The sequence below is a fragment of the Semicossyphus pulcher genome, unplaced genomic scaffold, assembly GCF_022749685.1.
Source record: "Semicossyphus pulcher isolate SPU_LCO1_2020_fin unplaced genomic scaffold, fSemPul1.0.p SCAF_21, whole genome shotgun sequence".
Taxonomy (NCBI): Eukaryota; Metazoa; Chordata; class Actinopteri; order Labriformes; family Labridae; genus Semicossyphus; species Semicossyphus pulcher.
The window spans coordinates 20,454,604-20,480,028 of record NW_027211695.1 but is presented as its reverse complement, the minus strand read 5'-3'; the positions used below and the strand labels follow the sequence as shown (position 1 = coordinate 20,480,028).

Below are 25,425 nucleotides of genomic sequence, written 5' to 3'. Positions count from 1 at the left end.
ATCGACCAGTTCCTATCCGGCTTCTTTTCTTTGAATGCAGCTGACGCTTGTCGCTCGTTTGCTGGGATGAGGACGAGCTACATTGAGTCGTGCTGTTATTCATGTTTTTGCTAACAATTTGCTGCCATCTTGTGGTGAAACGGTAAATTGCACTTGTTCTATCAGTTTTCCTACTGAGTGCAGGAGACAAACACACACATACTACCTGGACTCCCTCTTTCACTACAATTGATAACTGATAGAATTTGTTTTAAGGGCTGTTTTGTGTCATGAACGACACTTAAAGCCCCCCTCCAGTTTAACCTTGGAAACATCTCCATGTGCTGCAAGACGTAACAGGGACGACATAAGCATCATCTCCATGGCTGGGCCTGTCTGCTTTTAACCTGCAGTGTACCAAGGACAGGCTGAACAACACGTGTTCAGATCGACAGGTTTGAGACGTCACAAACCCTAAGGACGACGCTATGCGTATCATCATGTGTAACCTATGGCAACCACTTTGGCGATGCACGAGCCAGCTGTAACCGTCATCGTAATGTTTGCAAACTCACTGCTGACTGCTAACGCTAACACTACTAATGAGTACATTTCAAGCTAGCTAAGTTGCCACTAAACGACGGCAGAGACGTGTTTTGTTTTCTTGACGGAGGGGGGCGGCTTGAAATGTGCACAGTGGGCGGGGCCTATGCAGAATTTGTAATGAGGGATAAAGAGGAGACGCCTCGTGAGGATTTTTAAAGTAATTAAACGTATTTTGCAGAAAAAAAACATATCAGACACAATTTGTTATTTCAAGCATTTTATACGTCTTAAAACACGACTGGAGCGGCTCTTTAAGTCTTACACTTTATCTGTTAATATACTCTCAACTACCGGCTTATTGGGTACACCTAAAAGTGTCGCAGGATAATACAACAGTCTTGCATTTTGAGATGTGTTGATTCTAAACTGATTGGTATAGTATAGTAAATATGGTGCTGTTGAATGTATTGCCTTAAAGGGCCAGTTCGCTGATTTTCAACCTCAGTGCTATCATGCTATCATGGGGAGCTAATGCTGTTATGGCAGTTTGGCTCTGAGCCTTTGGAGGACGCTAACTGCTTCTCCAACAGGCCCTGGAAAACCTCCGCCAGACTACATAAAGCGCGTCATCTGGCTGAGCCCAGGGAGCTCGCTAAACTACACTTCCTCAATCTAGGACGCCGCCTCCGATGTCATGTCCCGTTCAGATTCGTCAGGTTTGAAATGTCGACTGCAGACCTGAAGAGTTTTTAGACGATCCACCGGTATATTCACGTCGTGAGAAACGTTCGTATTTCACTCCAGCGTCTCTCGCTGGGCCGTTCCTTTCAGAGGGAGGGGCGCAATGCATGCTGGGTGTTGTAGGAATGTAGAAACCACGAGCTGTTTGTCCAACTTTCTCCACAGCTATGGCGGCAATTTCAAATATTACTGCTTCTATCGATTACAGAGAACACCAGCTTTGACTGACAGAGGCTTTTTCCAGGGGCGAGCTGCTCCTTTAAAATGACTGATCTGTAGTCCACATTTATATCAGTGAAGGAGGGCCAAAAACACCTCTCTGAAAAGAGCAGTTAAACAGCACCACAAACATGCTTCTAGATGATATACAGTTGAATCAACCCCCCTCAAAATGTTTCAATTAAAACATTAAGCACTTGACAAGAGGATGTAATGAAGGTATTAGATTGCGTCAGAATAACAGGTGTTCCTAATAAACTGCTGATTAAGTGTATATTCCTGTTGTGTACATTCAGCCCTCCCAGTCCAAGCCGACAGGTAAGTTTCTAAACTTAAATATTGGTGATTGCACATCACCTGTAGAAGCTTCTCTGCCTTAAAATGTTCCTTTATAAGTAATTACACTGGGTGTGCCGATTTATTTTAGCTGTATATTAGCTGTATATTAGCTATTGTTTCCCAAAGCTCGACCTCTTCCTTGAGGTGGTTTAAAAGTGAAACAAAAAGCTTGAAACAGCAAACAGTGTTCAGACCAGCTTTGCTCTTCATGCGAGCTCCTGTTCATGTGATTGGTGACGCCTTCAGTCTGTGTTTAACGTGGACCAGTCTGACCAGTCTGAGAGTGTTCTGTTGTGCATCACGTCATGGTTTGTGGTGGACGAGATATTCTTTACTTTAGATTTGTCAGCCACGATGAAGAGGATAACGTAGTCCCACAATATGCGTCACAGTCCGATTCAAGCGACATTATGCAGCCTGGACCTGAGGCCTAGAAAGCTGCTGTCTGACGGTGACTCAGCACATTTCAGCCTGTGTTTAAGCAGAGGAAAACTGATGATCCAGAGCTGCTCCCTGACATGAAAGAGATAAGATGAGCTCGTTCTTTATGATGTTCCGTGATCAAAAGCTCATCTTGGTTTGAAGAGGCTTTCATGTGGCACTTTAAGGATGTACGCAGCATCTCTGTATAAACTAAAACCACAATAAGACTTAGAAGTACAGAGGGGAACTCTGACGCAGATGTCACATGAGAGAGGAGTGTCAGGAAATGTGCACATGAAGGACAAACTGTATCTTAATCATTCACATAGTAGACCTATTGTGTATTTTAGATCAGATAAAACACTTTTTATTTTCTAATGCCTGAATAGAAATGTACTTTCGAGTCAGTAGGAAGTGGTTCCTTGTAAATCCCCAAACTCTGAGTCATTCTTAAACCGGTAATCAGCACCATGACACACTATAATAACACATAATAATTTAGATTACAACCAGGAAATGAAACCCTTTAGGCCATCTTTTTTTACGTCATCAACTATTAATTTATTGCTAAGAAGGGGGGGTTGTTCTGTAGTTTAGATCTAAGCTAGTGTAAGCTTACAGTGTATTGTATTTAATGTGTCAAAAACCAAAAAGGCCAGACTGATGTTACAGCCAGGGTAAGTGGGAAACCACCCCAGGACTTAAAGGGGCCTTTAAGCTGCTTTGAGTGATGAAACGGGTCCATCAGCAGGTTTCTAAGGTAATAAGTCACATTTTAGTTTTAGTTTCAGATCAGCATTAATAAAGCTGGGAGGGTTTCTTGTTCAGTGACACGCAGTGTTGCTTTTCCTCCCTCGATATGCTGCAGTTAAATGGGTTCAAAGGTCAAATCATGATACCACGGGTCCCTTGGTATCATTTATATGATGTTAAGGCAGCAGCGGAAATTGAGAAACTTCAAGTCAATTAAGACAGTATTAAACATCGTGCTAGGTTTAGTAAACGAATGAACATTCTTCCAGTTTTTTAAGAAATGTCTTTGTGGCCTAGATTTTAGTTTTGTTTATTAAAGTACGGTGCAGAATTGCTTTAAAATGACTGATTTTTACTCTTTTTGCTGAATACCAAAAACACCTACTAGATGACATACAGTTGAATCAACTCCTCAAACTGTTTCAATTAAGACTAAACATTATAAAGCACATGCCAGGAGGATGTAACGAAGGACTGCTGTATTAGATTGCATCAAAATAACAGGTGTTCCTAATAAACTGCTGATTAAGTGTATATTCCTGTTGTGCTAAATGTACGCACAAGGAAATACTGGATGTTTTGTGGTCTAGATTATAGAACAGTTGACCTTTAAATCTAAAATATCTGTTTAATCGCCTGTGTTTTTGTGTTTCTCCTCCCTAGCTGCTAACTGCTGGGCCTCGGTCATATGACAAGGACAGCTGCCCCTTCACTGCCCTGCCCTACGTCGTTACGCGCAGCGGATGATCAAAATAAAATAGTTCCTCTGAAGATTCCGTCTTAGACATTCAACCGCTTCAAAAAATTATGATTTCAAATAAATAACATTTTCTTTAACACACACTGATTGTTATTTAACGATTTTCGTTATTGCGGTCTGACAAATAGGTTAGTCTACTCTGCGAACTAACCTCCCCTCTACGTCATATTGTTATTGTATCCTTCCGCCGCAGTCGCACTAGGAAAACAGCTGTGGCGAGCTAAGCGCTAGTTAGCATCGTTTGTTTTTGTCGTGTGTGTCAGCGATTCGAGCCGTTCCGTGAGCAAGCCGCTATCCTACGACCCCGGAGTGACCGACTTGTTGTCTGTCATCTCTCTTAACGATGAAGTTTCAGTACAAAGAGGAGCATCCTTTTGAGAAAAGGCGGTCCGAAGGCGAGAAAATAAGAAAGAAGTATCCGGACAGAGTACCAGTGAGTAGCTAACGTCTGCTAGCTTGATAGCACGGTACATGTTACTGACGGATAGCTTGATTGCAGTTGTTATGCGAGAGCTGTTTTACCAAATTTTGTGTGACATTTAGTGTATAAAATATAACTATAGTTAAATGGTTCAGATGTAGCGGCACATGATTATAAGTATTTCACTTCATCGTTGGCTGCCACGTTAGTAAACAGCTCACCAGTTAGCAAAATAAGCTAGCTGGAGGTTAACCGTAGAGGATGTCGGCCGCACTAAACAGGCCAGCTACTGATAGCTTTGTGTAATCCTTCCGGGTGTGTGTTTATTTTAGGCAAATATTACCACATCATAGTGACATATTCCTGGAAATTAAGTAACGTAACGTCTCAATGGTTCCAACGACTGTGGAGAACCACGTACAGCCCTGAATTGTGTTATGTTAATGTTGTGATCGGGAAGGTGTAGGTGTAGTCTCGGCTGTATGTTGAAACAGCAGTGCACCTTAAAATAGTATGTGTCAACAGACGGGAGACTTGTTTACGTCGTTCTGGCTCTGGTAGATTGTATTTTCAATCTATCTACTTAATAGCAATCTGATTTAACGGTCTCCCATTTGACTTATTGTTTTTAAATTGATGTATTTTTTAAACTAGACATTAAAGCTCCTGCGGGGACTGAAATTAATTTTGATTACTCTATATGAGCTACAAAAGCAAACCAGACCATCAGCGACAAGATTGATTATTTCTATATAGTTCTTTTTAATGTCTGAAGCTGCTGGTGGGGGGTAGGTGTCAGATGAAGCAATTAACTGCACGCTGCCTGTGTTTACATTTTTTTGGGCAAAACATTTAAAGTGAGTGACAAATATGACTGTTAACGAATGCAGGATGAGATTTGTTTTGTTAAAAACCACCTCTTAAGCATTTACAGGACAAAATCAGCAAAGAGATAAGAGGTACGGCTTTGTCCACAGGGGGCGCCAAACTCAACACAAACCGAAAGTTCCTCACAGGAGCTTTAACACTTAATTGTGCTACAGATGTTGATTAACAACACAATTGTCCCGAATCTTAGAAGACACAAGTGTCTTTGTTTGCTTGATTAATAGTAAAAAAAACAAATGTATTCTTTCTTTTTGTCATAGAAGACAAAGAAACATAAAATGCTCTCATGTTAGGAGCTGGAGGCTGTACGTTCTTGCCTTTTTAAAATATTTTAGCTGAATAATTTGTCCTCTGTTGACTAATCGTTTAAGCTCTCCAACCACATGCTGCTTCGTGGTGTGTTGGCAGGTAGGATTTTACAAGTGCTATTTTTAGCCTGAAGAGAACGAACTTCAAAAACAACAATAAAACGCAGCTTTCTCTTTCAGCCTGATCAAACTCAAACTGCATGGTTGGTTTTTAAATGTAAATATAAGATAAAATCCACACCTGGGTCACTTCTCGCTTGACTGACATTTCAGTGAGTTCTCAGATCCCTTTTCTTAGAAAGGTGAAACACTGTTTGTAAGAACGTTTATTAAAGGACCTGCTGTGACTCTTCTTTTACTTTGTTTCACAGGTTATTGTGGAGAAAGCTCCCAAAGCCAGAATAGGAGACCTGGACAAGAAGAAATACCTTGTCCCCTCCGACCTGACAGGTAAATATTATAGTAAGTCCCCGAACGATGTTTAAGAAACTAGTATGTTACGCTAACACCTGTAATTTCGTCAACTCTTTGTCAGTGGGCCAGTTTTACTTCCTCATCCGGAAAAGAATCCACTTGCGAGCTGAGGACGCCCTCTTCTTCTTTGTAAACAACGTCATTCCACCCACCTCAGCCACCATGGGACAGTTGTACCAGGCAAGAGTCTTACTCATTCTCTACCTCTACCTAATTATGGATTTGTCTGCGTATTGTGTTATTTTATTAAAGTGAGCCTCCCGGTGCATTTTTAATGTCCCACTGACATCATTTTCTTTCACCACGTTTCCCAGGAGCATCACGAAGAGGACTTTTTCCTCTACATTGCCTACAGTGATGAGAGCGTGTACGGGAGCAGCCAAAGGGAAATCTGATCCCATTACCATCCCCCCTCCAACCACTACCCGCCTCCCTGAGACCTCCACCATCCATTCATTTAAATATTAAATCCAGCTCAGCAGCCTAGAGTTCCCAGAGTAGATATGTCAATTGCACTTTCACCACCCGTACATCACCCCCCCCCCTCTGATACATTCACGTCTTTATTATTCTTCAGTCTGAATTGTATTTGCCTCCACTTCTCTTTTCAGTAGTGACTTGGGTTAAAGTGGTCTCGTGGCCAGTTATTTTTCTAGTGTAATAATTGATCATACTTAACTAAAAACATTAGAATAGTCCGTAACATAGTGACCCCTGGGTTAAAGGAAGGAAGGCAAAGTATGTGAGTTCAAATCAGCTCTTACGGACAATGAAGATCATTATTGGTTGTCTGCTTTTGTTGGCTTTCAGGAGGAGGACGTGTTTTTTGAGTGTAGGGTAGGAAATAAATAGCTTCTACCCATTAAAGGCAGGTTATTTTGTCTCCGGCAAAGTAAAGGATAACTGTTTTGAAGCAGTTCTTTTCCTAGAAAACAAGTGGCTAGGTATTTCTTTTAAAGTTCACCAGATGCTCCCCAGTATCCGACGTCAGCAAGGAGAATAGAATTCAGACTAAACAATCATCCCCTGCTTTCAGTGGTAAGACTATTACGTTGACTGCTTCTATGATTATTGTTGTTATTATCGTTAATTTTAGATGGCTTAATTTCTAAAGGTATTGTAAAGCTGAGTGCAATTTTCTCTTTTTTTTTTAAGTTTGTCTCCTTTTTTAAAAAAAAAACAACAAAGATTTGAACTCTGTATACAGCTGCATTACTGGCTCTTTCTCTCCACTCATGACCATACATGATAAAATGTGATGAAAAGCTACATCCGTCTCTTGTCTTTATTAAATATCACATAAATATGGACACAGTCATCTTAGTGCAAAGTTGTGCTACGACTGAAAACGAACCAGATGAAATGTTCTTCAGTCATTATGAAAGTTCATGTTACATTTGTGATACAGGGCCTCGCAATCTGCACACAACACCCTGAGTTGGTCAAGTTCAGCCTTCGCTCCTGCATCGGCTTGGGTTGCCTTATCAGTTATTGCCACTGCACAAAAAGTGAGTTCCCTTCCAAGTTGTGCAAAAGCATGTATAGCTTGTGTTTATTTTTGCAAGAAGCTGATTCAACTAAACAGGAACATGTTCTCCCTTCAATCTATGCAGAGCTTTACAAAACAATTGATAGAAAGGGAGCAAATTTGAGGTTAAAAAAATACAGCACAAGATATAAGCATACCATGTAGAGAAATAAAGGACCAAGGCAAACCAGATTATTATTAAAATATAAAGATCAGGACATTATTGAAATTATAGGTCATAATTAAGTTTTTATATTAATAGTTTATCTTGGGAAAAGGGCTTTTGGATGTTCTGCACCCTCAGCGTGGAATTTGTTGCAGAATGATTTGAAACTGAAGGAACTACTCTCGCTAAATGCTTTCAAATCTAAAATGAAAGACTTGGAGGCAGATTCCATAAGATGTCGATGTCTTTAATTTGCCTGCTTGTACAACTTTCTTTTCTTTTTTAATTTGTCGCTGTTTGTGCGTCTGTCTGCAGCTTTGTGTTTTTTGCTGCTGTCTTGGCCAGGTCTCCCTTGAAAAGGAGATTCTTAATCTCAATGGGACTACCTGGTTAAATAAAGGTTAAATTAAAAAAAATATATAATTATCTTGGTTTTAACTCTGACAAATATTAAAGAGGGACATCTGCTAAAGGACTTCTGCGAAAATGGTGTTTACTAATATCAGAAAAGATTCTAACAACGTATCCATACACAATTCCTAACTATGCACTGAACACAACTGTACATAAACTGGATAACATTGTGCCATAATCCGACATACTGCATTTATACTGTTAATTAACAATGTTGTGTTACTGTACTTAATATTCTCCGGGCAATCATATTTAATTCTGACATTTATATTTAAATCACCATAGAGCCAATTTCTCTGCATTTTCATATTTTACCTTTATGTCTTATTAGACCTACCTATTATTATTATTATAATTATACTGTACATACTTGACATATTTCTTACTTCTATTTATATTTCCTATATTTCTTCATGCTTCTCTCTGTGTCAGAGCAACTGTAGCGCCCGAATTTCCTCCCGGGGATAAAAAAAACAAGTGGAGTTGGAAAAATACATGAGAAACTACAATTCCCAAAATGCAGTTCGGGAGGGAATAATATCGGACGTCGTTCTTGCCACCGGAAGTGCTTCTCCTATCACCCGGGCGGAAAACCTCACCGTCACCGTCTGTTTATATTTTGTGTAGAAGTTTAGATTTACGCTAATTAAACTGCTCTAGACTCAACAAAGTCTCCTCATTTCATAAACCGCGAGACGGTTACGTTCTTCTTAAACGACACACAAAGCAACAAAAGTAAGATTTTTGGTATTTTACCTCTTCACCACAGTGAAGTCAAAAAAGATGCCATAAAATGCGTAATATGAGTGCTAAGCAGCGAGCCAGCTAAATCCAGTTACCGTTATCTCACGGGCATGTGAAAACATATTTAAAACATATTTTTTGCCGCTATTTTGCAAGATAAAGCTCCATATATATTCATCTTAGGCTGTACCTTAGCGGTTGATATACTATACTGAAATACGTTTAAGTTAACAGAAGCTAAAGCTAGCAATGCTAACGTAGCTGTTAGCCGAATAGCAGCTAGGCCTGTAACCGTTACACCAGTGGTGTTTATATTGGTGACACTGCAAGCGGGTTAATAGAAGCCATTTAAAGTTTTATGGGTATTTTTCACCGTTTACATGTGTTAAAAATGATGTTCACATCCACAGCTGGCCCCTCCACTGCCTGTCACCATGCCCGCTCTGCTGGAGAGACCCAAGCTGTCCAACGCGATGGCCAGAGCCCTCCACAAACACATCATGAGGGAGAGGGAGCGCAAGAGACAAGGTGCGCCCTCACTCTGCGTGTGTGTCTGTGTTTCAACAGTGTGTTGCTGCTTCTTATTTAAAAAGAAAAAACAATTGAATAGGCTTTCCAGCAGCGAATAACATTAATGTAATTTTTCAGAGGAGGAAGAGGTGGACAAAATGATGGAGCAGAAGATGAAGGAGGAGGAGGAGAGGAAGAGGACAAAAGAGATAGAGGAGAGGATGTCTTTGGAGGAAACCAAAGAACAGGTTGGACAAATGAAAAGATGCCCGCCATATATCTTAACCGTTTGACATGAATAAGTAATTATTTCTTAAATGTTTGTATTTTATATAATGATTCCCGTCTCCAATCTTGTCTTCAGGTGATGAAGATGGGAGAAAAACTTCAGGGACTCCAAGAAGAGAAACACCAGCTCTTCTTACAGCTCAAGAAAGTACTTCATGAAGAGGAGAAGAGGCGCAGAAAGGAGCAGAGGTAGTAAGGATGCCACGGATTTTTTTCTCTTTTTCAGAACATAAAAGCAAGACAGATTTTCTTTCGGGGGTATTTTTGGTACTCAGTTGCATGTTTTGTTCTTTCTAGCGATATCACAACATTGACATCAGCCAGCTACCAATCCAGCCTGCCCATGCACGCAGGGCAGCACCTCCTCAGCATTCAAGGTAAGCTCGTGCAGCTGATATGCATCGCCCAACCTCGAAATTGTATTCTCCTTTTCACACTAGTATCAGTCAGCTGATCGACTCTGCTTCTCTCAGGCAGTCCCGTCAGCCACAGTCGACCCGGAGCACTGCTTGGGGAACGCAGTAAACAGCTGTTCCCGGCTGCTGTGATTCCAGTGAGTAAAGGCTCAAAGAACTGTCTGTTCATGAAACAGAATTTTTCCTGATGGCGTGTGTTTTTTTTTGTCTCCTCTTTCAGGCTCGTCACTATCAGACCCCAGGGTTCAGCTCAGGCTCAGCAGAGCACGGGCAGTTCAGCGGGGGCCAGGGGGTCCACGAGCCGTACGGGGTGGCTCAGGCCCAGCACCCCTCCACATACGCCCCTGGACCATCCGTACCTGTCAGCTTCGCAAGCAGCTCTCAGATCAGAGGTAAAGGACGTGTGGACATTATATTGTATTTACTCTCCTTCATACTCTGATCAGTAATTTGAATTTGTAATCAGACTAAGCTGTTTGTTCTCCCACAGGCGCGTCTGCGTTTCAGGCCATGCAGTACCTCCCCCACCAGCAGCCTGGATACCCCGTCCACAGTCACTTCACCTCCCAGCCTGGTCAGTTCAAGCCAAGTCAACCACACTGAAAAGATAAAGCCGAGTCTTAAATACTCTGTTTTCTGTATCTGATTCTTTGATTCTAAATGAACAATCTTTGTATCTCATGCAGGATACATCCCTGGAGCAGGAATCCCCCTGCAGAAGCAGCTGGAACACGCCAACCAACAGTCAGGCTTTACTGATGCAGTAAGAACATTTAATATTTCTGATTCAGTCTTGCTAAAGTTCTAAAAATATAATCTAAGACCAGGTTTGGTGTTTAACAATGCTGTAGTTCTGAAAGTCATCATGTACATACATGATTATACTTTTGTTCTCTTGTTGACGTTCTCTCAGGGAGCTTTAAGGCCGATGCATCCACCAACGATGCATCCTTCTGCTCCAGCTCTGCTGCCCACACCGTCAATGGCTGTCCAGATTCCCACTGCAAAGGTGAATCCCCAAAGCACTCTCTCATACTGTATATTGAGCTTGTATTGCAACATAGTCTTTCCTCTGGCGCCACCCTGAGGCCTGACTTATGTCAGAACGGCAAAGTTGTCTCTTATTTTTCCTCCATGCAAGAGGTTTGTTCTCTTCCAGCCTTTTGTTACACGTACTCCCTCTTGGCATCGAACCTTCCTTACATATCATAACATCCAGGGAAGTATTTTTATCCCTCTAACTGACAGTTGTCATCATGTTCATCCTTTGTGTTTTTATCTCCAGTCCCCTTTCCAGAGCTCTCCCCAGGGTGCTCCTCGTCACGGCTTCCTCCCCCACAGCCAGAGCGGGCAGAGGTTCTACCACCACGGCAAGTAACCTCGCAGGAACCACCGCCTTCATCTTCATCTTCACTGACGTGTCGCAGCTTCACTGAAGATGCTTGAGAACCATTCGGACGAGTAACGGACTTTTTCTTCTTCTAAAAAAAGTCATAGGTTGGACGGTGCCATACTGTTTATTTCCTGTATAGAACATGCTTTGACTTTGTTAACGAGCGATCTGCAGTCCTTGAGCTCATTGGCTTTAGATTTTTACCTAACTTCAGATGATGTTAAATTGTAAAATAGATTATTTTACCTACACTGTAAAGCTATTCAGGAGGTGCTTATGTAGACTTAATATGTTGTATAAAGCAGGACTGCATGGACCAGAGCTTATTCTTTGTATACTAACGTTATAAGGACGGATCAGTGGAGGGTGAGCGTCTCTGCAGCCACTGCATTACCACAGACATCCCTCCTCTGCAGCATTAATAAGTCTCTGCTCATTTGAAGCTTTTATGTTAAATAAAAGAAAAAGGAAATCGCCACATTAAACAGTTTGAGTCGACTTTATTTACCTGAACACTTCCTGCACAGTGTGGACTTACCAAACTGCCAAAGCTGCTCGAACTTTGTAAGTACGCCAAAACATTTCTCAGGAAGCCCGATCTTCCCGTCTCCGCTGAGAAGTATGTTTGTGTTCTGATATTTTTTAAACCCCTCGAGACAAAAAGAAACAGACCCTGATGTGCCGTGTTTGTAACCTTTGTTTAATAGACAAGTTTCAGGTGATCAAATAAACAGCAGAAGGATGGGCTTGTTCAGAAGACCCGTCAGAATAAAAGCACCACACAGAAAATGTCGTCATGTATGGCACACATGCTGAACAAGCCTCAACAGAACAATGCGGATGTAGAGTTGAAGCCCTTCGTAAAACAGGGGAACATGTATAAAAAATAAAACAGTTGTGACATTATCACCATCTCTCGTTTCCCCTGATGGTAGGAAGCTACTGAATATCGTTACTAGAGACTTTCCTCTGTGACCGTTTCAAACCTGTAGGTTCGGACTTACGCGTGTGTGTGTGTACATGGAGAATGTTTGACATTTCCAATTATTAAAGTTCTTTTCGAAATGAACCCAAAGACGAGTCCGAAAACAGAGTGAGGGAGAGAGTATGAAAGACGAAAAGAAAGAAAAAAAGGGAGAATAGCTTTGACGAGGCAATATCTCCTCCTTTTTCCCACAGGTCCAGTGCATCGCGTTTGCCCCTGAAACAGAATTACAGAAGAGGGGGAGGAGAGAGGAAAGAAAAGTCAGAAAAGGAGGGGGAAGAAAACTCAAGAGGAACTTGTTTTAATAAACGACAGTGTTTTAACCAGCCTCTGCAGAGGCAACATTGCACAACTAACAGGACACTTTATTATACAGCCCACAGTCTGCGGTGGAGAAAGTGCATGAAACAGTTTGACCCGACAAGAACAACAAGCTGTTTCTTATGTAACACAGGCTACATCAGGCTGTACAATCAAGTGAAACCCACAGAATATAACAGAAACATTGCTTATAAATTAAATAGCCTGTGATTATATCTCGTAGTGCTACATACAAATGATACACATGCTCATAATCGTGTTACATGAAAGAAAAGCACGTGAAGGGGCAGGCAAATCCGGAGTGACGCTTTAAAATCATTATTCAGTCTATGAGCAGTTTAAATTGTAGCTTAATCGTCCAGTTTACACAAAAAGATACACAAACAATTAAATACATGATGCAATAAAGTGACAAAACATGAACATTTCCAGTGCTGTAGATATCTATCATTTTAAAGGGGGGTGTTATGCTAATTTCAAGCTTCATATGTCACTCTGTCATACCTGTAGAGTAGCTTAGCGTCATGTACAGTTAAAAAAACTCAAAACACCCTCATACAGCCTCCACCTGAAACGACTCCGTCAGCTCCGTCTCGTTAAAGGAGCAAGTCAAAGCTGGTGTTCTCTAATCGATAGAAGCAGTAATATTTGAAATTGGCGCCATAGCTGTGGAGAAAGTTGTACAAACAGCTCGTGGTTTCTACTTTCCTACAACTCCCAGCTTGCATTGCGCCCCTCCCTCTAAAAGGAACGGCCCAGCGAGGGAGGCTGGAGTGAAATACGACGGCTCAGAGCGGAACAGAATCTGAAATCTGACGAGAATTATACCGGTGGATCGTCTACATTTCAAACCTGACGATTCTGAACGACACATGACGTCGGAGGCGGGCGTCCAAGATTGAGGAAGTGTAGTTTAGCGAGCTCCCTGGCCTCCGCTAGATGCTGCGTTTAATATAGTCTGGTGGAGGTTTTCCAGGGCCCGTTGGAGAAGCGGATAGCGTCCTCTAAAGGCACAGAGCGAAACTGCTTTTTGTTTCTGGAGGGACAGACGTTCAAAATTTGTGAACTGGCCCTTTAAGAAACCCCGCCCCTACAAGCTTGCTTTCTTCTGATTGGCCAACTAGACGAGCAGAGCGGTGGAGTGAAAAAAATGTACGAGGCAGACTGGGCTGCTGGGTGGGCGTGTCTTTGAACCGTGCCAGGGACAGGAAGTTCTGCTGGGTCTCAGGCAGACGCCCAAATATAGAGTTCCTCTACTTTGTGACATCACAAAGTGAAGCATCTGGAGAAGTCTGTCTGAAAGCAAGCGTTCACAGCAGCCTGTAGACTGAGCAGGGGATTACTCCAACATACTTTAACCTACAGATTTGAAACTTTTAGTCTGAACATCCAACAGTGTAACATTCTGTCTTAAAATGTGAAACAGCGTAACACCCCCTCTTTAAATAAAGTGTTTTTTCCTATTATAGTGCTAACAGCGTAGGACCTTGTTGTCTGGAGTTGCCTTCCCCTTGGTCCACACATGAACAATACACTGTACATGACATCACACACTTGCTAGCATGGCACATGCTGTTGGCTTGTGGCGCAATACCCAAACATACATACACCCAAACGCACACACACACACTCCTCTTCAGGCAGGCTGGGTCAGGCGGTAACTGGGGTGGGTGGGGGTGAAAGGTCAGCTGCATGTCCGTACAGCTGCAGCTCTGTATTTACCTGCTGTGGCTTATTTACCCAGGGCTTTGATGCCGATCGCGGCTTCTTCATCCATTGCATTTAGAACGGTGATCTGGAGGAGCACACGGGAGTTTGGGTGAGTTTCAATTAAATACTTAAAGTTTCTGTCCAACATCAGCTTCAAAAGTCAAACCAAGGGCACCAAATCTGACCCAAGAGACAAGATTCAAAAGTGTCCCATGTCTTGCATGGTAACAGTAATCATTTACATTTCTGTTAAGACACCTGACAGCATAGAAACGTTGGAGCAGAAGCATCTGTCGTATTTGTGAGGCAAACACTGCTGTTCTCCATGAATAAGAGAATCTGCGGCCTTTGATTCACAGCAGTAAACTGGACACAAGGGATACAAACAGGCCAAGGCAAGTTCAGCTCCGAAGTGTTTGAAACGGTTGAATTGTTTGTAGTTGTTTACCACCTGGTAATCTGAGAGCCTTGTTGTAACCACGCAGATCATTTGCGTCATTGTCCTTTAAAAAGAAGCTACTTGAAGTTTTATAATGTGGACGAGAGGAGCTTGAGTTGTTTAATGTCTTTCTGTAAACACAATTTGTGCTGTAATGTTTTACATCACTTTAATATGAGTGCTTTGCTCAGGCAAACCAGCCTGACACACAGGCAACGCTTTTAATTTGAAAGGGAATCAATCAATACTGACTAATCACTAGCCAGCTCCCTAATGCTATCATACATCAAGCGCATCTGTTGTGCTAATGCGGTCGTCAATAAAGCTAATGTCTGATGATCTGGTAAATATATCACAGCGACATCTCGGCTCTTTATCACCTAGCTGCAGTCGAACTGATTCTTATTATCGTCTCCACAGCCGCGTGAAAGGTGTACTGACCATGATCTCCTCTCCGGCTTCATGCTTGCTCTCTATCTCTTTGCCCAGGTCTCCCTCAGGAATCTTCAAGTCCTCTCTCACCTCACCGCTGTCCTGGAGCAGGGACAGGTAGCCATCTTGGATACCAATCAGCTGGGAGAAGGGAAACGACAGGAAAGAGTAAGCAGATGCGGCAGATGTTACCTTTTTTAAGCTGCACGCAAGGTGTTTCAATCAACCCGGTCTGATCAGCCGCGCTAGCACCAAGTAGCCTCTTTGGTAACATATCAGTTTTCAGTCCCTCCACAAATAGACTGTAATCAAGAGGCTGCAGCACTTTGACATTTCTGACATTCATTTGTATGCTCGGAATTACATCATGAGTTTGAGATGATATGAAATCACAAAATGCTTAGACTTTGAACTTTGTTCACCAGCGACTCGCTAACTTTGTCTCTTAGTTGGAGCTGGGCAGGTACGTTAGCACACAGTGCATTTGTCTGAGCGTTTTTCCTGAGCGACAAGGAGCTGAAAGAAGAACTTCTTAGCTCTGAAAACGTTTCTCTGTTGGTTTATCACAACAAGAGACATCTCTCTATTAAAGACAGCTTTAGGAGCATATTTCAGATATTTGTATGAGCTTTCCAGCTACACACCGTACAAGTTTAAATGTTTCTCACACTGGTGCTCTGTGCAGGATCTCACACAGCCTCTGCCTTCAACGACTAAGTCAGCTCTGTCCCTTTAAGAAACCCCGCTCCTACGAGCCAGTTTTCAACTGATTGAGAACACTCCGAAGCCTGCTGAGGCTGCACTTTGTGACGTCACAAAGTGCAGCGTGTAGAAAAAGCTGTGTGAAACCTGCCGTTCACAGCAGCCTGCAGACTGAGCGGGGAGCGTGGGGATTACTCCAACATACTTTGACCTACAGATCTGAAACTCCACCCACGTTTAGCCTGAACATCCAACATTATAACATTATATACATCTTGTCTCTGCGGTAAAAAACAGTTTAAGTGACTATTTGATACTTAAAAATCGTAGTTTTATATCATCAACTTATTCTAATTCTCCAACATGCCTCTTTGTTTCTTTCTTTGTGGCTTCATGTCGGCAAAGTTTCCGAATAATCATGGGGCTTTTACAAATGATCATCCACTAATTGTCCCCCAGCAGCCATGTAGAAACATCTCTGAACACTTTGTATATTAAAGACCAAAGCATAGTAGTGAATATTGCTCTTTCCCCATAGGACGATCATTACGAAAATCACTCATCAGCTCAAAATGACTCACTGGCAACGAGGAGGAAGCCGTAGTTTTAATGGACTTTTATATTGCAATTGTTTGTATGTTAATTTTGTTGGATGTTTGTTTGTCAGGAGCCAGAGGCGGCTCTTTATTTGGCCAAACGTCCTCCATACAAGAACAAAGCAGACTTGGGTAATTTATGCTAACAATACTCAGGGTAACGAGGTATTGTCTCAGCATTGTCGCGCTCACCTGGTAATCCATTCTCTTGATGTTGGGGACATCCATGTTGTGGGTGGAGGGGCAGATATCTTCATATTTCTTACCAGAGAAGATGTCAATGCCGACCAAGTGGACCTGTGCCCGCACAGAACACAGAAAGAATCTCACTCCAACACTTTTCAATACTAAAGTTTAATAATGTAAACTGTCACCCATCAGGGGCACAGAAGTGTTCGGGATTAAAGTGTCCATTAATGTGATTAATGTTAACGACAGTGACCTTGTGCTTATTGCAGAGATTAATGGAAAGATAGGCGAGTGAAAATTCACCAACTCCACATTAGTGGGAAAAATGTTCAACCTATTTCACATTTTAGTTGTTATTCTTTCGCAATACAACCGAACACACAACACCTTTAGCTTCATTAGTTTGAAACAGTTTAGTAGTTTAGAATCGGGCATAACTTCAGCATGTTCTGACCTTAGCGTGGCCGTGCTTGCCGGTCTTGGAGGTGGACATCTCAACGATCTTGCAGGGTCGATTTTTCAGGACAACGAAGCCATTTTTACGCAGCGCCGAGCACTGCATGGGGTAGGTGGCGGATGCCCCGGCATCACCTGTCTGGAAGTCCAGGTCCGCATCTGCCATGCCTGCTGTGGAGGTCGACAGAGGACGCAGACATTATTGAGGCAATCAGGCATTAAAAAAAACTATATAGAAATAATCAATCTTGTCGCTGATGGTCTGGTTTGCTTTTGTAGGTCATATAGAGTCATCAGAGTTAATTTCATAACCAGCAAAAACTCTTTATCTTTAAGTAAGTTCAGACGTCCAGATAAAGGTTATCATCATTATCTTCTTACAACCTGTTTTACTTGCAGGTCACACAACTACTTTGTGTTACACTGGTGTAAATCTGCATTCATAAGCATAGAATAAGTAGTGTTTGTATGAATTAGCGCATAAGCACTCATTTGGGCCTGGTCAATATGGGGAAAGCAGAACAAGGTGGAAATGTGAGAGTTGGCTGGTTGGCAATTAAAACTTGGGAGTGCAAAAGAAGAAGCACACCAGACAGGGCTAAATAAAGCAGCAGAAACATGGCACCTGTTAGCCGGTCCTACTGTAAAACGTTATCAAAAAAAACACCACAATGTAAATGTTAGAAACTGAGTTGAACACTGGCTTTTACCGCTTTAATGACCTGTCAGTTGCTGTACCAAACTTGTAAGGTGCTTCGAGCTGTCTGCCACGAGGACGATATAATTGACAGACAACTACTCAAAGTTTAACAACCAAAACGCTATATTAATCGAAACAGACATGTTCCTGAAAAATTACAGACAGCAAAACAACTTAAATACATGGATAACGGGCTTTTCTAGGCAATTAGGGTGGCTGTTCGCCGGGTAAAACGTTAAACCAGCGCCGCTAATCCGTGCTAATAACCCATAAATCAAATTTCAAGGCGGCGTCTGCAGCCGTGACTTATTAAACTACCTCTGGTGTTGTAACCTGAACATATAACGGGGCGAAATGTAGCGGTAAGTCACACCCAGGGGAGCAAAGGGTTGTACAGTTTGTCCGCAGTGTTGAAAAGAAGCTGACTGCGGCCTAGTGCGTACGGAACGTGACACGGCCCGCCGCCGTTAACGTACACCAACTGTCGGTGTCCCCGCATCCACGCGCACTGACTGCACGCGGGCCGAGGCCCTTCTTCTGATAAAGACAGCTCACAAGGAAAAATGATAACCTTAAGGTCACTCAAACCAGTCGCCATATGAATGTAGATCATATTAATAATGACGCGCTTTATTTTATCCCAGCCGCACGTCCACAGACATGGAAATTTATTGAATTTTGGCCCGCTTGTGTACAGTAATGACTAAGCTAATACTTGTGATGGCTACGGCGTGCACCAGCGCATTGGGGAGGCGATATCAGTTGGTTTTATGATGCTGTGTGCGGAGTTATTACCGGTGGCATGTATGTGAAAACAGTAAAAAGTTGTACTATATGTTTAATATTAAACATCAGCCAAGTGTTGGGGGATTTGCAAACTTAAAACAATAAAAAAAAAAAGAGGCGAAGGAGTCCTCTGGTATTTTCTCCATTTCAGCTCCCGTTCGGATGTGATAAGTTAGCTGCACGTGCCGGTGGTCCTCTCGTTAAACACACCGCTGTTGTTACTTCATGGGGGCGTTTAAAGGGAATTGGTCATAATACAGCCTCAGACGGACATGTGCATGGGATAACTTTTCTGCTCAGGCGCAAACACGTCCCGTCTATTGGATGTGTAGATAAGGAACTTACCCTAGTGATAATGGCTCTCCTCTTTTGTGTTCTTTATCAGCCTGTCTCCCGATAGGTCCACCTCCTCTTCGCCTCACTGTATCCGTGCTAACGGGTCGTCTGGCCGGGGTCTGTCTCCTCCTCAGCGGCTCGTTCGCGGCGTCGCTCCCTTTTTCTAAAGCTATCCGCTATCTGTTTTATTCCTCTCTCATTCCTGTCGTTTTCTGCTCTTCTATCTTCCCTTAATACTTCGTTATCCAAAAGGCAGTTTACCTCGTACAGAGGTACACAACCGTTAAAGTCAGCCGCAGGGCCGAGAAGAAGAACACCCCTGGACCCAGCTATGTCTCTACTGTCTGTGGCTAACACTCCACCTTCTCGGTCTCTCCCTCATCCAGCTCCTCACCACTGACAGAACGTGGGAATAAAAGCTGGGCAACGACTTCCCGTTGCAACTGTCAGAATAAAATCCCCCCATTAATAACACGTTATTGTGGAGTTACACAGTAAATACAGTATATCAACTCCAATACACTGCTGACATTGTGTTTTAGTACACTGTAACTTACATTATAAAAGACAACGTAACATCTACTGTCCAGAGCATAAAGGGACAAACTACTCACTTTGCAAACTTACACTGATGTCAACCATCTCCATGACAAAGGTGCTATACATTTTATTTGCTAGCCTTTATTTAGACAGGTGTCTCAATGTGATCGCCTGTATTTCATGATGTACAATACAATGAACTGAAAAACAATGTCTTCATGGTACTCTGTGATCTAAATGTTTCATTGTATTCAAAATTGAATCTATTGCAATACAGTGTCAACAGTGCATACTTAAATCTCGTTGTTAAATTGATTATGTATAATGTCATTTAGTTCAACACAGTGACTGCGATGTATCCTCCATCCAATAGTTGTTGTACATAATTGCATGCTTTTACTTTGAAGCTCAAAGTGTAACTGTTGCAGTCTTCTCTTCACTAACTTCAAGTGGCTTGATGCTGCTTTCATCCCACTACCCAACAAACCTCGGCAATTTGGCATATTGTGCGCATGCGCAGCTTTTTATTCTAGTGCAGCATGGACCACTCTGCTCTGCTGGACTTTATTTTACTTCGCATGGAGCTCTGTTCTTAGTGTGTAGTAACACCACTACAAATGTGTGCGTGAGCCTTCCCACGCTTTTTCAGGTCATTTTGACGTCACTATGCTAGCTGTAATCACTCGTCAACAGTTTACTATTTCCATGTCATTTTATTGTTTTTCGTTCCTCCAAATAAAAAGGGTCAAACTGTATATTTTACAGATCAACAGTCAGTGTTAGTGTGCTGTTAGTGTCCTTCTGTTACTAATAATTACACCTCTAATTAGAGCCCTCTGTCTGTCCAGAGACCCATGGCTTCTGTGCTCTGTCAATGGTTTCGTTGAACTTGGCAGTTCTTAGAGCTGCAGGGTTAAATTTAGTGCTGTGAAACCGGAGTCCTATGACCTATGTGCTGAGGGCTGTAGTTAAAGACACAGATACTACAACTCCAAATGAATATTCAGGTATTGCTTCCTAACGCCTTGGTCAAATGTAGCTTATTACATTTTAAATAATAGTTTTTTATCACCAATAATGGGTTAGCTCACCATATATAATATAAAAAGTATCCCTATCCATTGATTTTCTTCTAAATTAAAGCAAAGATGATCATCGCTACACTAAACGCACAACGTTAGTCTTTACTTCCCCCTACTGGTCACAAGCAGACATGTCTGGTGGACCCGTGAAACAAGTTGAGGCATGTTGAACAGACAGTACAATGTAATACATCACTTCACCAGCAGATTAAATGTGTGTCATGTTGTAATTTCCTTAAACATTCTTCATGGATCAAAAACATAATTTTCTCAGTGTTTCATTTAAAGAGGAATTGTTTCCTCTTTCCATTCATCACAAGTAGGCTACATAATGTCTGGTACTGTACGTGTCAGACAATAATCTTTCATTTAATTTCACAGAAATATTTTATAATGTCCTAGGGGAAGTCTGGGTAAAACCTTCCAATGAGTATTTCAATTTTATAGACGACTTTTACCTTAGAGAGAAAAAAAATGTCTTTACTTTCCTTTGTTTACGTCACTACACGATGTGACGGCTTGTTACTTCTCAAATTAAAATGTAACATTTTACAAACATATTATTCATAAAAAACTATACATATTTTCACGCTTGATGTAATGAGCAGTTTTCCCCTCTAAAGGTCTCACATGGTTTCATAGAGATTAGATCAAGGTCAAAGGTCAAATACACAACATTTCACAAAAGTTTTCTTTATTTATTTCAAATAAATACAAAAATGTTTTGCAGAATTTTGAATTATATTATTCTACCGCTAATAATCTCTCAACTTTTCTGATTTAACTTATATCATTTCAAGGCATCAACCAGTGAACTAAACTCAGGTAACATCAAATAGACAGCTGCACCTGATTCAAATAACAGGAAGCGACTTGTGCATTTTTGGGATTTAATAATGTAACTTATTAGGCACCGAGTCTAAGCTACTATACTTCAAGTATGTTGTAGTTCTTATGTACTTTTCCTTAGGTGAGGTTTTAAATGCTTATTAAATGGCCTTCAGGTGATAGTGGACTCACTTGAAAATGTCGAGTAAGATGAGCCTATATCCAGAAGGAGGCAGTAATGCGACGTCCTGGATGCCAACCGCCGCAAACCCTCAAAGAAGAAGAAGACGAAGAAGAAGAAAAGTTTCGGGAAGAGCAGGAGGGAGGGGACTCCTGAGTGAAAGTGTAGTATTCCGACAGCGAGCATGACCGACGCCGAGGCGCAGAGCGCTCCTCCATCGGCACCCGTGGAAGACAAACCACAGCCAGAGAGGAAAGTCATAGGTGGGTGTTTGAATGTTTAAGGAAACATTATAATTATTTTGTGTGTGTGGTTTTAGAATCATTCTTTTGGATGAGTGACAAAAAGAGACTTTTATCGTTGACACATAAGTTTGATGTGCATGTATTTTAAATTTCCGCTACTTGATGCTTGAAACATTATCAAGAGAGTTTTGTGTCAATTACAAATTTTAAACGAGCAAGTAACTGTCAATTATGGACTTTTGTCTGTGACATCACGGTGTGTTTCGTCCTTTTTAGCAACACGTGTGCTGAGTTTTAAACTTTGGTTTAGTTTTAAGTAATTATTGAGTCAAACCTTCACTTTGTAATTAAAAACAAGCTTAGAGCTTGTATTGACAAAAAAATAAACCGTTTTATTTAGCCAGTGGTCACAAAGTAGGTCACTGGAGCATGATCATTTCTGCTTGTATTTCCGCGCATTTATTATTTTTTAGGCGAATTCTTTTTTGCTTTGTCTGTACTAAAAGAAACAATTTCACGAGTGTTTAAAGTGTTAGTTGAAAGTGTGAACGTTTGACCTAAATTCAGTTTTTATCAGCCGTCTCGCGCTTTAACTGTGACGTGCGCGCGGGCCCTCACAGGTGCAAATTAATTGTTGGCGAAGCCAACGTGCCAATTAAAGGGGCGCAAGTGATTCTTAAAGGGAGCTGCTCACCACTGTTCCTCGTGAAGGCTGTGAAAAGTTGAGTTTCTTGTGTTTCTAAAGTAAAAATCGCGTTGTCTTGTTGTTAAGCAGCCCCTGTGCTCGTGACCTAGTGCTGCCCTGGTTTCAAAGTCTTATTGTTAATGATTGACACGCAGAGCTCCCATTTCTTCTTGTAAGCCAGGTTGCCATTGATAAAAGCGAGATAACAGTAACCTATAATATGTTCTCTGACTGACATTGTGGCAACATATCTTGTGTAAGATGTTGGAGATACACATTTAATCATGTGCTTCCTGTTGCCGTAGCCACCTTGGTCCAAGGCACAGTGAAGTGGTTCAATGTGCGAAATGGATATGGCTTCATTAACAGGTACTGTTTTCTCTACATTACATACATCATAGTTTTCTAAGTACCAATAGTCAATCTTAACCGTCCAATTTAAAGCCCAGTTAGCCAAGTTTGCTTAAGGTGTATTTTTCTCACAGACATGATACCAAAGAAGATGTGTTTGTTCATCAGGTAAGTAAAAAGGATTTTTTTAAATAAGTTTTGTGGGTTTATGGAACCATTATTTGATATATATTTGTCTCATCAGACTGCCATCAAGAAGAACAATCCTAGAAAATTCCTCCGTAGTGTGGGAGACGGGGAGGTCGTAGAGTTTGACGTGATTGAAGCCGCCAAGGTAAAGATCTGTGAATCCTCATGAAGACACCACGACAGTTTAAGGGACACCCTATTCACAAACTCCGCCCCTCTTTGGTGTCCCACAGGGCTCGGAAGCAGCCAATGTAACCGGTCCAGGCGGCATTCCAGTCAAAGGCAGCCGATACGCACCCAACAAGCGCCGCTTCCGTCGACGATTCTTCCCCCGCAGCCCTCGGCCCGGAGATGAGGGCAAACCGGCTGATGGCCAGGCCCCATCCGGGGAAGGCGAGGGATCGGGGGAGAACGACGTGGCGAGGCCTCAGCAGCGCCGCCGGAGGCCCCGCAGACCACGGCCGGAGGATGTAAGCTGAAGAAAAAGATTGCTTTAAGAAAAACTACAACCTGAAGCAAAAAAATGGGGTCATGTCTTACGATTGACAGTTTTAGTTTGAAGCAGGTTTTGGGGTTAGAGAGAAAACTGTTGAACATTAAGGGAAACTTTCTGACGTATAAAGCTTTAAAAAGTTGGAAGGAACTCCCAAAAGTCATGGGACAAGGTTATTTAAAATGATTTAGAGCTGTTCCTGTCTGAAGTTTTGTCTGCTTGGTCGCCCTCAGGGTGAGCCTGTAGAGCAGAACGGAGAGGCCGACCAAACGCAGCGACCGCCACAGCGCAGATTCTGGCGCCAATATCGCAGGTGACCTGACGACCTCGCTTGTTTAACAGGACTTCTTTTTTATCCTTCTGAATTAAACATGCAGAGCGTATTTATTTTGTTCTTGTTGATTGACAGGCCGTTCCGCCCTCGCCAGCCTTCTGATCAGACTGCGGATGGCCAACAGGATGCACCAGGAGATGTCCAGGAGCAAGGTCAGGAGCAAGGTGAGGTGAAGCAGACGGAGGCCTCCGAAGGCCCCCACATGAACGGAGAAACGGCCGAGGGTCAGAAAGAACGCCGCCAAACCAGACGCCGCCGGCAAAGGAACTCGGAGTCCTCCACCTCGAAAGTGAGTGCGGGTATCATTTAGTGGTTTAACTGCACACGTAGAAAGAGATTCTGAAATATGTGCTTACTTGTTTTCTGTCGCCTCCTTTAGTCGTGTTTTTAAATGTATTTTCTTGACATCCATTTATTGCAGAATGATACAGAGAAGTCTGCATCAGAGCCCGGTACCCCCCCTCAGTCCTCAAAACCAGCCGACCTTAAATCAACAACAAAATCGCCAAAGGCCTCCCCGAAAACCTCGCCTAAAACGCCAAAGTCCACCGAAGTAAGGCCCCTGAAACATCCCAGCACAGCCACCGGTGTTTGACATGTCGGCGTGAAAGTCTTAACCGTCTTCTTCCTCCCAGCAGGCAGATGCCCCAACAGTCCCAGCAGCGACAGAGTGACGCCAGCGAGAGGACAGTCACGTGACCCTTGGCAAGAGGTGGGGACCCCACGCTGGAGCGGTCAGGTCTGGGTCAGGCGGGGCGGGAGACATGAGGGTGTAGTGTTGCGGTGTGTGTCACAGAGGGGAAGAGGCCGGACGTTAAAGGGATAGAGTTTAACTTTAATATATTCTCGCTCCGGGTTAAACGTACATGTGTGTCTTTCTTCGTGTTCTGTCTTCTCCCTTCGTTTCCTTGTTTTTATTCCTTGTCTCTGTCTTCGTAGGTCCTAGGGTTGGAGGACTGGACCTATTTCAGAACACATGCACTGCTCTCCCCTCCCTGCACTCCCCCCTCATCCTCCAACCCACCCTGTCTCGCTGTCAGACCCCCCCCTCCCCCTCCTCCTCCTCTCACCTTGTCTTGTGTTGTCCTGTCTAGACACTGACATTTGGAGAGGGTTGAGGTAGAGAGGACGGGGGGGGATACATACAGGTGGGTGGTGGGTGCATATTTAGAAATTGAAAGTACATCTTTAAAAAGAAAAATGGGAAAGAGGACGATCTGCTTGGTAGCCCAGTTATTCCAACCCCCTTTAAAATCTACTTTTCTTTAATCGCCTAGACATGGGACACGTCAAGTAGCCTTGATTTTTATTTAACTTTTTTAATTTGGTTGAAGAGGGGAAACCCAAGCAGGTGTGAGGTTGGTGGTGCATTATGGGAGTCAGTTTAGTTCTGTTACCACCTCAAGTCTTAAAAACGTGCGACTCCCTTCGTCTCCTCCGTTGAGGATGGATTGAAAAAAGAATTTATTTTTTTGTTTTACTTATTTGTGTGTGCTTTTCTTTGGAGGGGATTATGTGCAATGTCGATACTTAAA

General features: G+C 42.5%; 4 protein-coding genes across 6 annotated transcripts; 3 read left to right on the top strand and 1 right to left on the bottom strand.

The window, feature by feature from the left end:
• Positions 1–3,969: 3,969 nt before the first annotated feature.
• On the top strand, positions 3,970–7,120 carry gabarapb (GABA(A) receptor-associated protein b). The gene is made up of 4 exons (XM_069672297.1): positions 3,970–4,193; positions 5,749–5,827; positions 5,913–6,031; positions 6,166–7,120. The coding sequence occupies exons 1-4, from the start codon at positions 4,104–4,106 to the stop codon at positions 6,244–6,246; spliced, it is 369 nt and encodes a 122-aa protein (XP_069528398.1). The 5' UTR covers positions 3,970–4,103; the 3' UTR covers positions 6,247–7,120.
• A 1,431-nt stretch (positions 7,121–8,551) lies between these two features.
• On the top strand, positions 8,552–11,323 carry gps2 (G protein pathway suppressor 2). Of its 2 annotated transcripts, none has more exons than XM_069672334.1 (11): positions 8,552–8,694; positions 9,114–9,231; positions 9,352–9,461; positions 9,578–9,690; positions 9,799–9,878; positions 9,975–10,054; positions 10,138–10,309; positions 10,408–10,491; positions 10,604–10,680; positions 10,831–10,926; positions 11,203–11,323. In XM_069672334.1, the coding sequence occupies exons 2-11, from the start codon at positions 9,138–9,140 to the stop codon at positions 11,293–11,295; spliced, it is 999 nt and encodes a 332-aa protein (XP_069528435.1). In that variant the 5' UTR covers positions 8,552–8,694; positions 9,114–9,137; the 3' UTR covers positions 11,296–11,323. The 2 variants fall into 2 exon arrangements, with proteins under 2 accessions (XP_069528435.1, XP_069528434.1); XM_069672333.1 differs by having other exon boundaries at positions 9,578–9,693.
• A 666-nt stretch (positions 11,324–11,989) lies between these two features.
• LOC138601183 (eukaryotic translation initiation factor 5A-1) lies at positions 11,990–19,346 on the bottom strand. Of its 2 annotated transcripts, none has more exons than XM_069672762.1 (6): positions 18,972–19,346; positions 17,139–17,311; positions 16,688–16,792; positions 15,207–15,338; positions 14,339–14,411; positions 11,990–12,511 (listed from the first exon to the last, which is right to left on the bottom strand). In XM_069672762.1, the coding sequence occupies exons 2-5, from the start codon at positions 17,304–17,306 to the stop codon at positions 14,349–14,351; spliced, it is 468 nt and encodes a 155-aa protein (XP_069528863.1). In that variant the 5' UTR covers positions 17,307–17,311; positions 18,972–19,346; the 3' UTR covers positions 11,990–12,511; positions 14,339–14,348. The 2 variants fall into 2 exon arrangements, with proteins under 2 accessions (XP_069528863.1, XP_069528864.1); XM_069672763.1 differs by having other exon boundaries at positions 17,139–17,308.
• Positions 19,347–21,777: 2,431 nt separating this feature from the next.
• On the top strand, positions 21,778–25,417 carry LOC138600884 (Y-box-binding protein 2-A-like). Its single transcript, XM_069672415.1, has 10 exons — positions 21,778–21,856; positions 22,829–22,892; positions 23,009–23,042; positions 23,119–23,208; positions 23,297–23,533; positions 23,790–23,869; positions 23,966–24,179; positions 24,312–24,443; positions 24,526–24,602; positions 24,830–25,417. Exons 1-9 carry the CDS (start codon positions 21,778–21,780, stop codon positions 24,562–24,564), a joined length of 969 nt encoding a protein of 322 aa, XP_069528516.1. The 3' UTR covers positions 24,565–24,602; positions 24,830–25,417.
• Positions 25,418–25,425: the final 8 nt, after the last annotated feature.